At 33.1% G+C, this 12,201-nt stretch overlaps 1 protein-coding gene across 1 annotated transcript in view; it reads right to left on the bottom strand.

Moving 5' to 3' along the window:
* LOC111057276 (alkaline phosphatase) overlaps nt 1-12,201 on the bottom strand; it is a 35,552-nt gene that overhangs the window by 14,686 nt on the left and 8,665 nt on the right. The window contains exons 3-4 of the mRNA XM_022344704.2: nt 8,082-8,302; nt 3,281-3,492 (exon numbers count right to left, since the gene is read on the bottom strand). Coding sequence (XP_022200396.2) covers nt 3,281-3,492; nt 8,082-8,302 — 433 coding nt within the window. The remainder of the gene's footprint in view (nt 1-3,280; nt 3,493-8,081; nt 8,303-12,201) is intronic.

Below are 12,201 nucleotides of genomic sequence, written 5' to 3'. Positions count from 1 at the left end.
TGATGTTGTATTGAGAGGTTGGTGACACTGTCAGATTATGATGGCACTGGTGTGGCGTGTGTGAGTGTGTGTGTTCTGAAATGACTTGACAATATAAAATAAAGTGCTCTTATAATAACTTGCTTTGTGCTTATTTATAAATTACTACATCTGTGAGAGGTTGTGGGATACTTTTTTAGGATATTGATTTTTCGAAAATATTCGTCAGTTTGTAATAAACAGCCTTGAAAGCAATGTATTGACATTTTCTTCATAGCCACAATCATATTGGTCAAGTTTTAAAACGTATCTTTTCAGTTTGAGAGATGTAAATATGGTTGAGTGATTATGTTTTTCTAAACAATTGCACTTTTGACAACAATCTTGGCCTGAAAAATTTTCTGAAGGCATTGGAAAACTAAAAAAATTCTAATGAACATAATATTATATTTGAAAAAGCTTCAACTATTGATGATAGAAATATTAAAATCAAATGTTTTTTCTCATTTTTGTTTTTCTGGTGGTGATTTCCACATGAGCTCCAAGCTTGTGTGCGGGTAACTAGTAATTCTGTGAACAGTAAACATCGCGCTAAGAAAGTTACATGGACCTGTTGTTAAGTTTTCTCAAAAAAAAAATCAATTTAATATCTAGAAAATATCCTAAATAAACATAGAGCTTTCCGTCCTATCGTACCATGACGTGTCATCCCGGAAAGTGAGTGTGAGCGCTGTTATAAGGTCTGACTGCCGTCGATACGCCATTCCAATCAAACCATCAGAGAACATTCTGTGTTGTCGTGTTGGCGAAAAATCGGTGTGTTGAAATTAACAAAATAAACTACTATAATGCTTACATCAAAAGCTAATCTCCTCCAAGACATACTGGCAACAGGACAGCCCAAGTTCAAAGCAGAGAAAGTTCAAGAGACAATACTATGTTATTTTAGTTATTAATTGCATGCATTATTGCACGCAATCAATAGTTCATTTATTTATTTATTCACAATGGATACAACGGATCTCCCCGAATATGTCTCCTTAACAATAAAAATTGTACAGATACAAACGTATATAATATGTTTTGTTCATAATAATATGAACTTATGCAATAAAAAATAATACAAACAACAAAAATACCACCTAATTCGAAAAAGGAAGAATACAAAGATTTCAAATACTTATGAAGAAAGTAAAAATAAAACAAATTGAGAACTAAAAATTCCAGAACTTATAAAAAGTAAAGAATATAATAACAAATACAGTAATGAACAAAAATTTTATCAATAGAATGGATAACATTTTCAACTGTACGACGTCCAAACCATAAGCACATTCACACTGATACACCAGCTACTTATTTGATCAGATCATGCTTACAAAAGATTTAATTATCATATAACAGTCCGGTTACTCAAGGGAATTCGTGGACACTTTGTAAAGTTGGAAACAGACCCGAATATTCTGATTCTAGGCTACCTCAGGATATCCAAACCACTTGATGTGCTGGGGATCGCGACTGGGCCGCGTAATGGCAGATTCAAAATGGCGGATCCAGCAATCTAGCATTAATTAAAACGGTCATAGTATGGTTACCATCTATGATGGAGAGCTCTAGTGAACGTGAAATGAATCAAAATGAACGGTTCTACCAAGTTTGTTATCACACATTTCCACCAAAAACATGATTTCAACCAACAAAAATGCACTTTTTCAAAAACATTCAATTTTTCACGAGAATTTTTTCTGAATAACTACTTTCAATGGCAATTTTTGGATATAAAGTGCCAAACAAAACTCCTTTGAAATAGAATTTATCATCTATTCCCGTGTGTTTCAAGCTTTTATCACCTTTTGTTCTGGAGTTATGATTTTTTTATGATGTCATTCTAGCCGCTAAGACAATTAACTATCATTAAAACTGAACTATAAAATCGATTTTTTTTCACAACTACTCCATGATAAAGAATTGAAAATGGTCTCAATCTCTTTGTTACAACCAGCCAAATAAGAATATTGATGAGAAATCAACGAATATATCTTTCATGATTGATAAATTCAAGATGGCGGTCATAACTGATAAATTCTTTTATATCGATTTCTATTCAGTTATAGTGAGAGATATCGGATCGATTCTACCACCAAAGTGTTCATAACTACTTAAAATATTATTAGTCCAGTCAAATGGTCGTTTTTCAGGAAACAGCCCCGAAAGAATTTTTCTCGACGGTTCTTTATGTATTTTGGGGCGCTGAATTCGAATCTGGAATTTGCTGACACGCCAGATGGCTGCTTCACCTCCAAAACCCCCAAAAAACCCCAAAATTTCAGACTTTTTTCAATTTTCCCATTTTATCTCTTGAACCTTGAGTCTCTCAAGAAAAATCATTCTTGACAAAATTGAGGAGAATAAAATGTCCAATCAATTGAGTTGTCGCGCAATATTTTAACATTCTTGGTTCCGGAGCTACGAATTTTCAAAAAAAGTGTATTTTTTAAGGGGTTTTCAAAATTATGCAAACCTACCACTTCTACCCTATACAACATGAATATTTTTCTAGTATAGATGAAAAACCACACATCACGTGGAAGAACAATCCATTATGAACAGGATTTCTTGGGAATTTTCGAATTCAGTAGTGATGGGGGGGAAATATATTTCGTGAAAATCAATTACCGCGTTTCGCCGTAAATGCGCAATACTCTGAATTATTCAGGAATGTCTAATTTCGTCAAGGAAAAACGTTTCCAATTATAGAAATGAGAAAATATGAACTATGACTACTGTTTTAAAAGCAGCGACTACGCCCCGTTTTGGAAAAACAATTTTCTGACTCCAGCTGTTTAAAGTCTAGGACTTAGCTAAATCCCGAGCTCAGAAACCGGCCCTAAGAGAAATGCCAAACCGTCGACTTTAATCTCAAACCTCACTTCGCTCGGTCAATAAACAAAAATATAAACATGAAGAGAAATACAAAACCGTCGACTTGAATATTGGACCTCACTTCACTCGGTCAATGATAGGGGATGGTAATAGTGAGATATTGAACATACATCGTAGATAGGTTTCGAACCACTGGGATGTTTTCTTCAAACTCAAAAATAATATTTAGAGGAGTCGTCTCTTCAAGTTTTCACCCTTATCATGGATATTTCTAGATACCGTACTTGAATAAAAGATACCTCATCAGCGTAATCATGAAGCAACCGCTTCTGAAAGAATAATAATTATAAGTTATTATGATTATCATCATATATGCGGACGAGTATTGAGTTTTGATAGTTAATATAGATAGTCTAACCTGGTGTTAGTGACTATTCCAGTGCTCTTGTTTGCTTTCTGAGCCCAATCCAGTATGGACGTGATGTGGTTTTTGGTATCCTGTTCAGCACGGCAGTCGTATTTTGTGACATTAGCTGTGACTCCAATGGTAGCACGGTTGTTCTTGACGCCCGTGAGGTAGGCGGTTGCCGTGCATGCTGAGTCGGCCACCTGGCTGTTCACGCAGTACGTCTGTTGGGCAAAACAATTCCAAATTGATACAGAATTTGAATAAATATGTTCAGTTGCTTCACATCACAAAGACCTCAACAATTATTATAATATGGTGAAATACAGGTCATGAACTCTTGCGTGAAATTCAGTCACTTTCGGCTATTCCATATAATTTCTTGAACAGATCAATGGAGTTGAGTTTCATATAGAGTATTCTGAGTTTTTAATTTCTCATTCATTGGTAATCACATTGAATTGAAAATCTTGTTATCTATTTGTATAGTATTTACTAGTATGACCGGTTCCAAGTACTAATGCTGGATGGTTTCACGAAACATTGAAATTGAGAATAATCATTAATTTTCTGAGATTTATTATTAAGATAGTCCAGTCAATATAGACATGGAGAAAAATGTGTGCTTGCAATTAATATTTTGGCTCTGATTTTTCAATTATATAGTTTGGATACCTGAGAGAAGTCCAGAATAAATTTTCTCTTGCAAAGTTTCCTGGTACTATTCGGAACTCATGAATCACAAAATATGGGATAGAGCACTCTTCTTGGTCTCAGATTGTAGAGCATAAAATTGAAACTCAACTCTCATTAGAGGGATGGATTTGATGAAAATAATTGAAGCCGTTTTTGAGAAAGTTGCGAGTAGCCCTGTTTTTGACATCATTTTCGCCATTTCAGTCGCCATCTCGAATTGCATTTGATCCAAATTGTTCGTGTCGGATCCTTGTACTGTAGTGTAAGGATCTTGAGTTCCTAATTTCAAGTCATTCCGTTATTTGGAGATGAGATATCGTGTACACAGACATACACTCATACACAGATACACACATAAATATCAAAACCCAAAGGGGACCTTCAAACGTATAGAAATTTAGAAATTCGGGACCTTAATTTTTTTTGAAAGGAAATACTTTCCTTACCTATTGTAATAGGGCAAGGCAATTGAAAAAGGAAAGATTGTACTTTTTTGTCCAATTACAGGATTTAGCGGAAATAGCTGGAAACTGAAGAACTTTTTGGGCCACTCTGTATGTATAAAAAAAAAACTTTCCATGATAATATTGTTTTCGGACTTCTCTTATGTATTAGAAAGTATTAAAAAATCAGAACTACATTATAAATCGCAGGCACAAAATGACATATTAGTGAGTGGACTAAGTTAGCTTCTTGAGATTGAAATTGAAATTGAAATTTATTCTTTCAAAAAAATAAATTGCATTGCAATATATAACTGGAAATAGTGGAAAAATATTGTTTCAACCCTGAGTTAATACAGTGTGGGGTCGTTCATGTTCCATATGCATTTTTTATTCTCTTGATTAGTATGGTTACAAAGTTAAACAAATCTAAGAATAAAATAAAAATAAAACAGCAGATCTCTGCATGAATAGAAACGTAAATATGAAATATAAATATAATGCCTTCAATATGAATAGTGAACATGATCAGACCCAGTACTAGAAACTATCAAGTTAAAATTTGAACAATAATGAGAGATAATGCTAAATAAGACTGTAATTAGATAAAGCTATAAAATATGAGAAATAAATTCAGCTGAATTATACTCTTGAAGCTTGAATAATGCAATCTGGTAATTTGAGCGTGTTGACATGCCATACATACATAATAGAATTATTGAATTGATCTACTGAAATAAAATTTCTTGAAACAATGTTTCCACTTCATTCCTCTCCAATAGCCAACTCTTGGTCAAGTGTCTGAATTTATTCAAGCGTAATGCGTCCTTTATTTCTTTAGGAAAAAGGCTAAAAATACGAGGAGCGACATATAGGAAGGATCTTCTGATTTTCTCCTTTCTTGAACGAGGCGGAATGAAGTACCCTCCTGTACGTAGCATTGAGTGACGTACTTCATAGATGAATTCATTGAGATGTTGGCCGCTTTCTTTGTAAAATAGTTCTAGCACTTTGTGATATTATAAATATCTCAATGGTAAGATATTTCTATCTCTGAATAGAATGAGGGAATGATGTCGAGCTGGTTTCCTACTTATCACTCTCATTATGATTTTTTGGCTTACTACTAGGGATTGAGTGTTATTATGTAAGCCTCTCCCCACATTGTAATGCCATACTGTAGCCTGCTCTCTACAAGTGCATGATACAACATTGTTAAAACGTGGTCAGGACAAATATTTCTCAAAAAGTGAAATTTCCTGCATGCTATGACTAATTGTTTTTTTAGATTCTGTATAATATGTTCGTTTCAGTTCAATTGCGAGTCCAATGTAATCCCAGGTATTCGAGGGATCTTGCTTCAGTGATTAGTTTGCAGTCACAGTTTATCCCTATCATCGCAATCTGGGCTATGAAATGGTAGACAGAGAGGATTTGGTTGCGGCCGCAGAAGTATCCTGAGTATTTTTGATTTAACGATATTTATTTGTAAATAGTTATAACGGAGTCAAATATTGATTAGTTTAACGTCTTCAAGTATATTATGTTTGTAGTTGTGGTTCTGAATCTGTGGTGTAGCATAGAGCAGTATCATCGGCATAAGAAGTTACCATTGCAAAGGTCATTGATATAAACAAGAAAAAGTTCACTCGATAGAGCTGACCCTTGAGGCATGCCAATTTTTATGATAGCTGAATTACTCAAGGAACCCCCTCCATTAACTTACTTTTACATTACATTAACATTTACTTTTGATTTCTGTATGCACTTGGAACAAAAATGATTAAGAAATTATGAAGTATGGTCTGAGTACTTGTTTTTTTCATATTCTTCAAAAGAAATGCAAAATCAAATTGGGGTGTTCAACACCCCAGTGTGTCTACTGTGTTAGCATAAAGTAAGTGTGTCTCTGTAGGGTTAAATCCATCAATTATTTTCTGTATCAGATGTCAGATGGAGATGTCGGCGTAAAAAATATGGAAGATCTGGGTCGGTTTTCAGTGAATGTATTGTTATATATTATCATGTAATCAGCTTCGGATGTAGTTGAATTATGATCTGAGACTAAATTTATGAAAAAGTTATTGAATTTGTTAGCTATCTCTGCTCCATCTGTAATAGTTTCACCTCTAGCATTTGTTATTTCCTTAATATCGGTGGTCTTCTTCCTCATGCCGATGAGAGAGTCGACGATACGCCAGCTCTCCTTCGTATTGTCTCTCAGTTGGTGATAAGTATCAAGATAGAATTTCTCTTTCGTTTTAATGATCTCTTTCATTAAAATGTTACGGAAAGTATTTTATTCTAATTTTGAATTTTCATTTGTGGGATCCTTGAAATTTTTTTTAGCTAGAGCATTTTTCTTTAGAGTTTTCCTGAATAAGTTGTTATTCATCCAAGCCTTTCGAAATCTAATCCTATTTGATTTTCTTGTTTCGTCTTTCGAAGACTTATCCAGACATCCTTTCAATTTGTTGATAAAATAATTAAAAGTCATATCCACGCTAGTGCATCTATAAATATCAGACCAGTCAGACTTCATAACTAACTTTGCAAATTTATTCTCATCAATTTTTTATAATGTATGGTGTTTGAGTAGTATTTTCTAAAATATCAGTGAATAATTCTAGCATAGAGTGATCTGATATGTCATTATGACAGACTACGCCTTCAAAATGCATCATGTTTTTTATTCTGGAGCTTGCACGAATGAATGAATGAACCAAACAAGATGATGACCTGTCTGTTATTCTTGTGGTTTCATTTATGTATCAATCAAAACCTTGACTATTCAACATGTATTTATATCTATCCACTATAGCAAGGACTACTTCATATCTATATTCATATCTCCAGTGATGATAACGAATTCATTTTCTGTTTTGACTAAAGCGTCGCTGAGGTCGTTTAAAAAAGAGTCTATTTCAACTACCATAAATCTATAGGATGCCAAAAAACATGTATCAAATTGTTTATATCACAATGCAATTTGATTCCATAAGCCGAATTTAAGTTGAGCTTCTCAAAATCTACTTTAAACTCTTTCTTGACATAAACAGCAACTCCCCCTGTTCTATAAGAATTGTTGCAGTTTGCATAACATATGCAAACATAGTTTGCATAACGTAGACCTATATAGCCATCTGTATTAAAAAAATCTATTTCATGATCATAAATCCTAATTCATGATTATTTGAACTCAATTTTGCTATAATAACTATGCACTATATATTATAGTGATTCAATTTATGTTTCTATTCTGAACCCATAACAATGAAAATAGATAATTACAAGAGAATTTTCAATTAATAATCACAAGAACTTTCAGTGAAATATTGCTCACTAACCCACATTGTTATAGAAGTCCATATTGAATAAGAAACAAGTAGTTTTCAATATTCCAATAAGAAAGTGTTTGTAGCAATATTACAGGTATCTTGAACAAACTGTGATAAAACTCCAATCATTATTATATATAAACGGGAATTTGATTCATTGTCATCATCATCCATCACTATCTTAATAATAACTGTGCAAGGAATTGCAAGTCATTGCAAGACACCTTGATGTCCTATTAATGCGGAAACAATGTTCCAATTTATTAAGAGGATGAATTGGCAAAGTTAACCGCATTATTAGCAGTGTTGGTGAGCCTTGCTGCGGTGTCGACTCACCTTGGCGAGGCCGATGTCAGGGAAATTCTCGAAGCTGAGACTGGAGCTCTCGCCGTTTTTGCCGGCCGCCTGACCGCCGTAGATGCGAGCCGCCGTCACCGTGGTCAACGACATGCCGTCACCGATCAACAAGATGATGTTTTTGGCCCTGTTTGTTTGCTGTCTTTTTTGCAGCTGACCTTTCAGTGCGTTGGACGCCTTTTCCAGCCAATAATCGCCATCTGCACCGGACAACAGCGACCAAAATCGATTAAAAGTGAAAACTGCTAGTGATTATCCACGGCCAACAAAAACTATTCGCATACCTTTTCCGTGTAATTCATAACAAGATTGGAAATCTACTGAACGTATTCTTTTTGTTTCAGCTGAAAATCAGAGGGTCTGAATCATCAATTATTTAAACTGCAACGATCCTCTCTTAATTTTTATTTCAACTTCAATTTGAAGCGAAGAATTTTGAATTATTATACACTAATGTACAATTCTTTCTATTGTACACTGATGTCCATCTTCCTCATATAATGGAGTATGACATTCCTGATTCCAACAATCTAACAATATTATCAACAATATCCTGCAATCCTGTTAACACAATATATCATAGCTGACGTACCCCAATGGTACAATTGGTACCAGAGTAGCGAAATGGTACTCTGATCTAAATCTTATTGAAAACTGTACTTTTGAAGTTTATTTGCTCATTAACAAACATCATGAATGCTACAATGTCCATGAATGGTAATATCTTAGACCAGTTATAGAATAGATACGCCCCATACTGAAAGTCGATGAAGCCAACATCTACTTCCATATCTCCCCATCGTGACGTCAGCATCGTAAAGAAAACTTTTCTGTAGAGTTTGTTCACGTTGTTTTCCATAGCAGATTGTGTCTATTTCAGATGGAAGTTGTCACGTTATTTTTTATAATTAAATAACGATTAGCCTCCTGCTTGGCATCAATCGGTAGAGCATGAGAATTATTTCAATAATTATAAAATCTGATCGTGGTTTTACTAGGATATAGTCTCATAAAAATCTTTATAGGCCCAGACATGAGTTTTCACAATAATACTGATAATTTATAAAAAAAATATATATATAAAACTTATATCCTATAGTATTGAGGAATAAAATGAATCGTACACCATATAAAATTTGATACATATATTAACAAATATCTCAAAAAATGAGTCAAAACAAAAATATGTAGAGCGACAGAAATATATAATATAACAAGAAACGAAATCAATAAAATATCACAGGTTAATATTATTCTTTAAGTTCTATAGCACGAAACGCTACCATGTGCTTTCATTTCATGATCATATGCATTTATTTGCATGTAGCTTCGATATCAACTTGCTGATACTTGTCGACTTGGACAATTCTATTTCGAATATAAATTTCTTAAAACAGAGCATGATAAATTGACAAACCAATAATCCAAATATATATTAAATTCTATGGTTTCCAATAGATTTCTTTATAATAAATATTTTTTATCTCAGGGTGCGAAATTCGGCACCTGACGGAATAGATAGATCAATTCATCTAGTGAATCAGAGCTACATTATATTATCGCAAATTATATTATAAAAATTAATGATCATATGAACATTTGTATTATCAGCCTAGAACTTAGTATTCTTTTGATTGGTGTATCTTTGGACATATGAATTGACTTGTTACTATCTAATAAAATACCTTTTATACTATCTTTAAACTTGCGCAAGTATTTTTACCAATTTCTTAATTTATAAAACCCTTTCGACGAGCTAGCTTTGATTCTTATTTCATTCCGAAGCACTGAGGGCGCCCTATCACTATTTCGAATATTAGTCACTCACATGCTGGAATTTTCTATGAGCTGCTGATGGCGATCCAAACTCCTGGTGATCCTGGATTATTTGTAGCCGAAGTCGTCTCTTCCAAGGGGTTAAAAAATTATTTAAAAATGACTTCTGCTTTACATTAGCATCACAAAGTCTTATGAAAAAATTTAATAATTCGATTTACTTTAAGTTATTAAAAGGTATAGTAAGATATTACGCTCTATAATTTTTGGTGACATCTCATGGTAGTGGTTGGCAGGCAAGTGTGGAAGTTCTCCTTTCTGATTTACAATTTTCATTTCCGATTTCCAAATTTACATAAAAATTTAAATAATCTGTTCCTCCGCCATTCATGGCTCAAATAGACCGTACCAAACTATTAAATTATTACTTATGTTACATCTTTAATAATTTATTTGCCTTCGGGCCGTATCCAAAACATAAACTGTACAACAATAACTCATAAATTCTTATCATTTGTAGAAATATATACAAATATATTTGAATTGGCTCACTATTACCGCCTATCAATTGCTACTATTTGATTGGTGCATGCAAATTATTATAGTATTCATGCGCCTAGCAACCTCCTACTTCCTTAATACATTTAATTATTTTTGTCTGGGTTTTTTAATATGTTTTTCACATGCAAAGTAATTTTTTACAGATTATAGGTTGTTTCTCATATTACGATATTTAGCCACGTGGAACTTTTGGTTCCTCAAGTTGAATACTGTTTTGTTACAATAAGTTTCTGCCAAGGTGTTTGGTCAGATTCTACGTTATGCGACTCAGTCGATCATTAGGTCGCCGATCAGTAGATGTTTTACGCCTAACCTCAAATTTTCAATATTTTATATAATATTATATAGTTAGCAAAAATTATTTTCATTTCTATTCGGCTGTTGTAAAATTTAGCCATGATGCCTGATATTATCTAATCTTTAACATTATCATCTTTGGCGATATTAGCCTATTATTTCACTTAGACCTATAAATTTCTTCAAATAGGAATTTTTATTTATCCATCCGAATTTCAATACGTTACAAAGTATATCATTAAACAACTGAAATTATATAATTAAGAACTTATAATTATATATTAAGAATTAAAATTCTTAGAAGAAGAAATATTCAAACAGCTTGCTGCTGGCGATCTATTTTAAATTTGAAGTTCAACTCTAGTTCTATTTTTAGGGTTGCTTGTCTTGGATTTTTTGGCAAATGAATTGAACAAAATACCTTAGTATGAATATAATCATAGAACATGTATATTTTGTACAGCACATAAGAAGTCTAGTTAATAGTTCGAACAGATAATTGTAGTTTTTGTTCTCAATATGTTATGATAATAAGCTATTAGTAACTGTCTCTTTTTGTTCTCTTAGCACATTCTTAGAATATCATAGTTTCAGGTCTCAACATAGAAAGATGAGATCTATCTAATTTATAAACTCTACAGAAAAGTTTCTATACGATGATGACGTCACGATGAGGCGATATGGCAGTAGATGTTGGCTTCATCGACTTTCAGTATGAATATACAATGGGCCGCCGTGTCTATTCTATAACTGGTCTATACGATGTCTATTCTATAACTGGTAATATACGATGTGCAATGACGAATGACGAGTATGGTGTATTCACCAATGTCAGTAATTTTATAATTTATCATAAATTTAACTTCTTTTACTAATTTCTTAGTAAATATATAATATTTACTGAGAAGAATATGTCATAGATATTCACATACTTTTTTTCAAATAGTGGATGCATTCCTCTCCTCATTTATTATCTTACCAGAAACGATCTGATCGAAGAGAATGAAGAGCCTTTAATTTTAAAGGCTCATGGATGTCGATAGGAGGGGAGTTACGGATGAAAAAATTTTATCTGCTATTTCGATCAAGTCATGATCATTCTATTCAGTGTGAGTTTTGTTGGTTTGAACACAGGATCCCAGATAATAGACGAACAGATCGTTTGTTTCAAAAATCCACATTGCGATGTAATGTTTAGATAAGGGAAATGCACATTCAGTGCAATAAAGATTAGAAATTGATATACCATTTGCACTAAAAATTATTATGTTTGAAATAGAAAAATGTTTTTTCTCACATCAATCGAATCTGAATTGAACAATATCATACTTGAATTAATCAAAATTGATCAATTATAGAAAATGTTAATAATATTGATTCGTGCTTTAAACGACATTCAGAATATCGTTTGATCGAATATTCTCGAACATAAGTAAACTATATCCCAACGTAATTTTTTCCATAC

Source organism: Nilaparvata lugens, chromosome 1 (genome assembly GCF_014356525.2).
Source record: "Nilaparvata lugens isolate BPH chromosome 1, ASM1435652v1, whole genome shotgun sequence".
Lineage (NCBI taxonomy): Eukaryota > Metazoa > Arthropoda > Insecta > Hemiptera > Delphacidae > Nilaparvata > Nilaparvata lugens.
The sequence above is the reverse complement of the archived record's forward strand: the minus strand, read 5'-3'. Positions and strand labels throughout refer to the sequence as shown.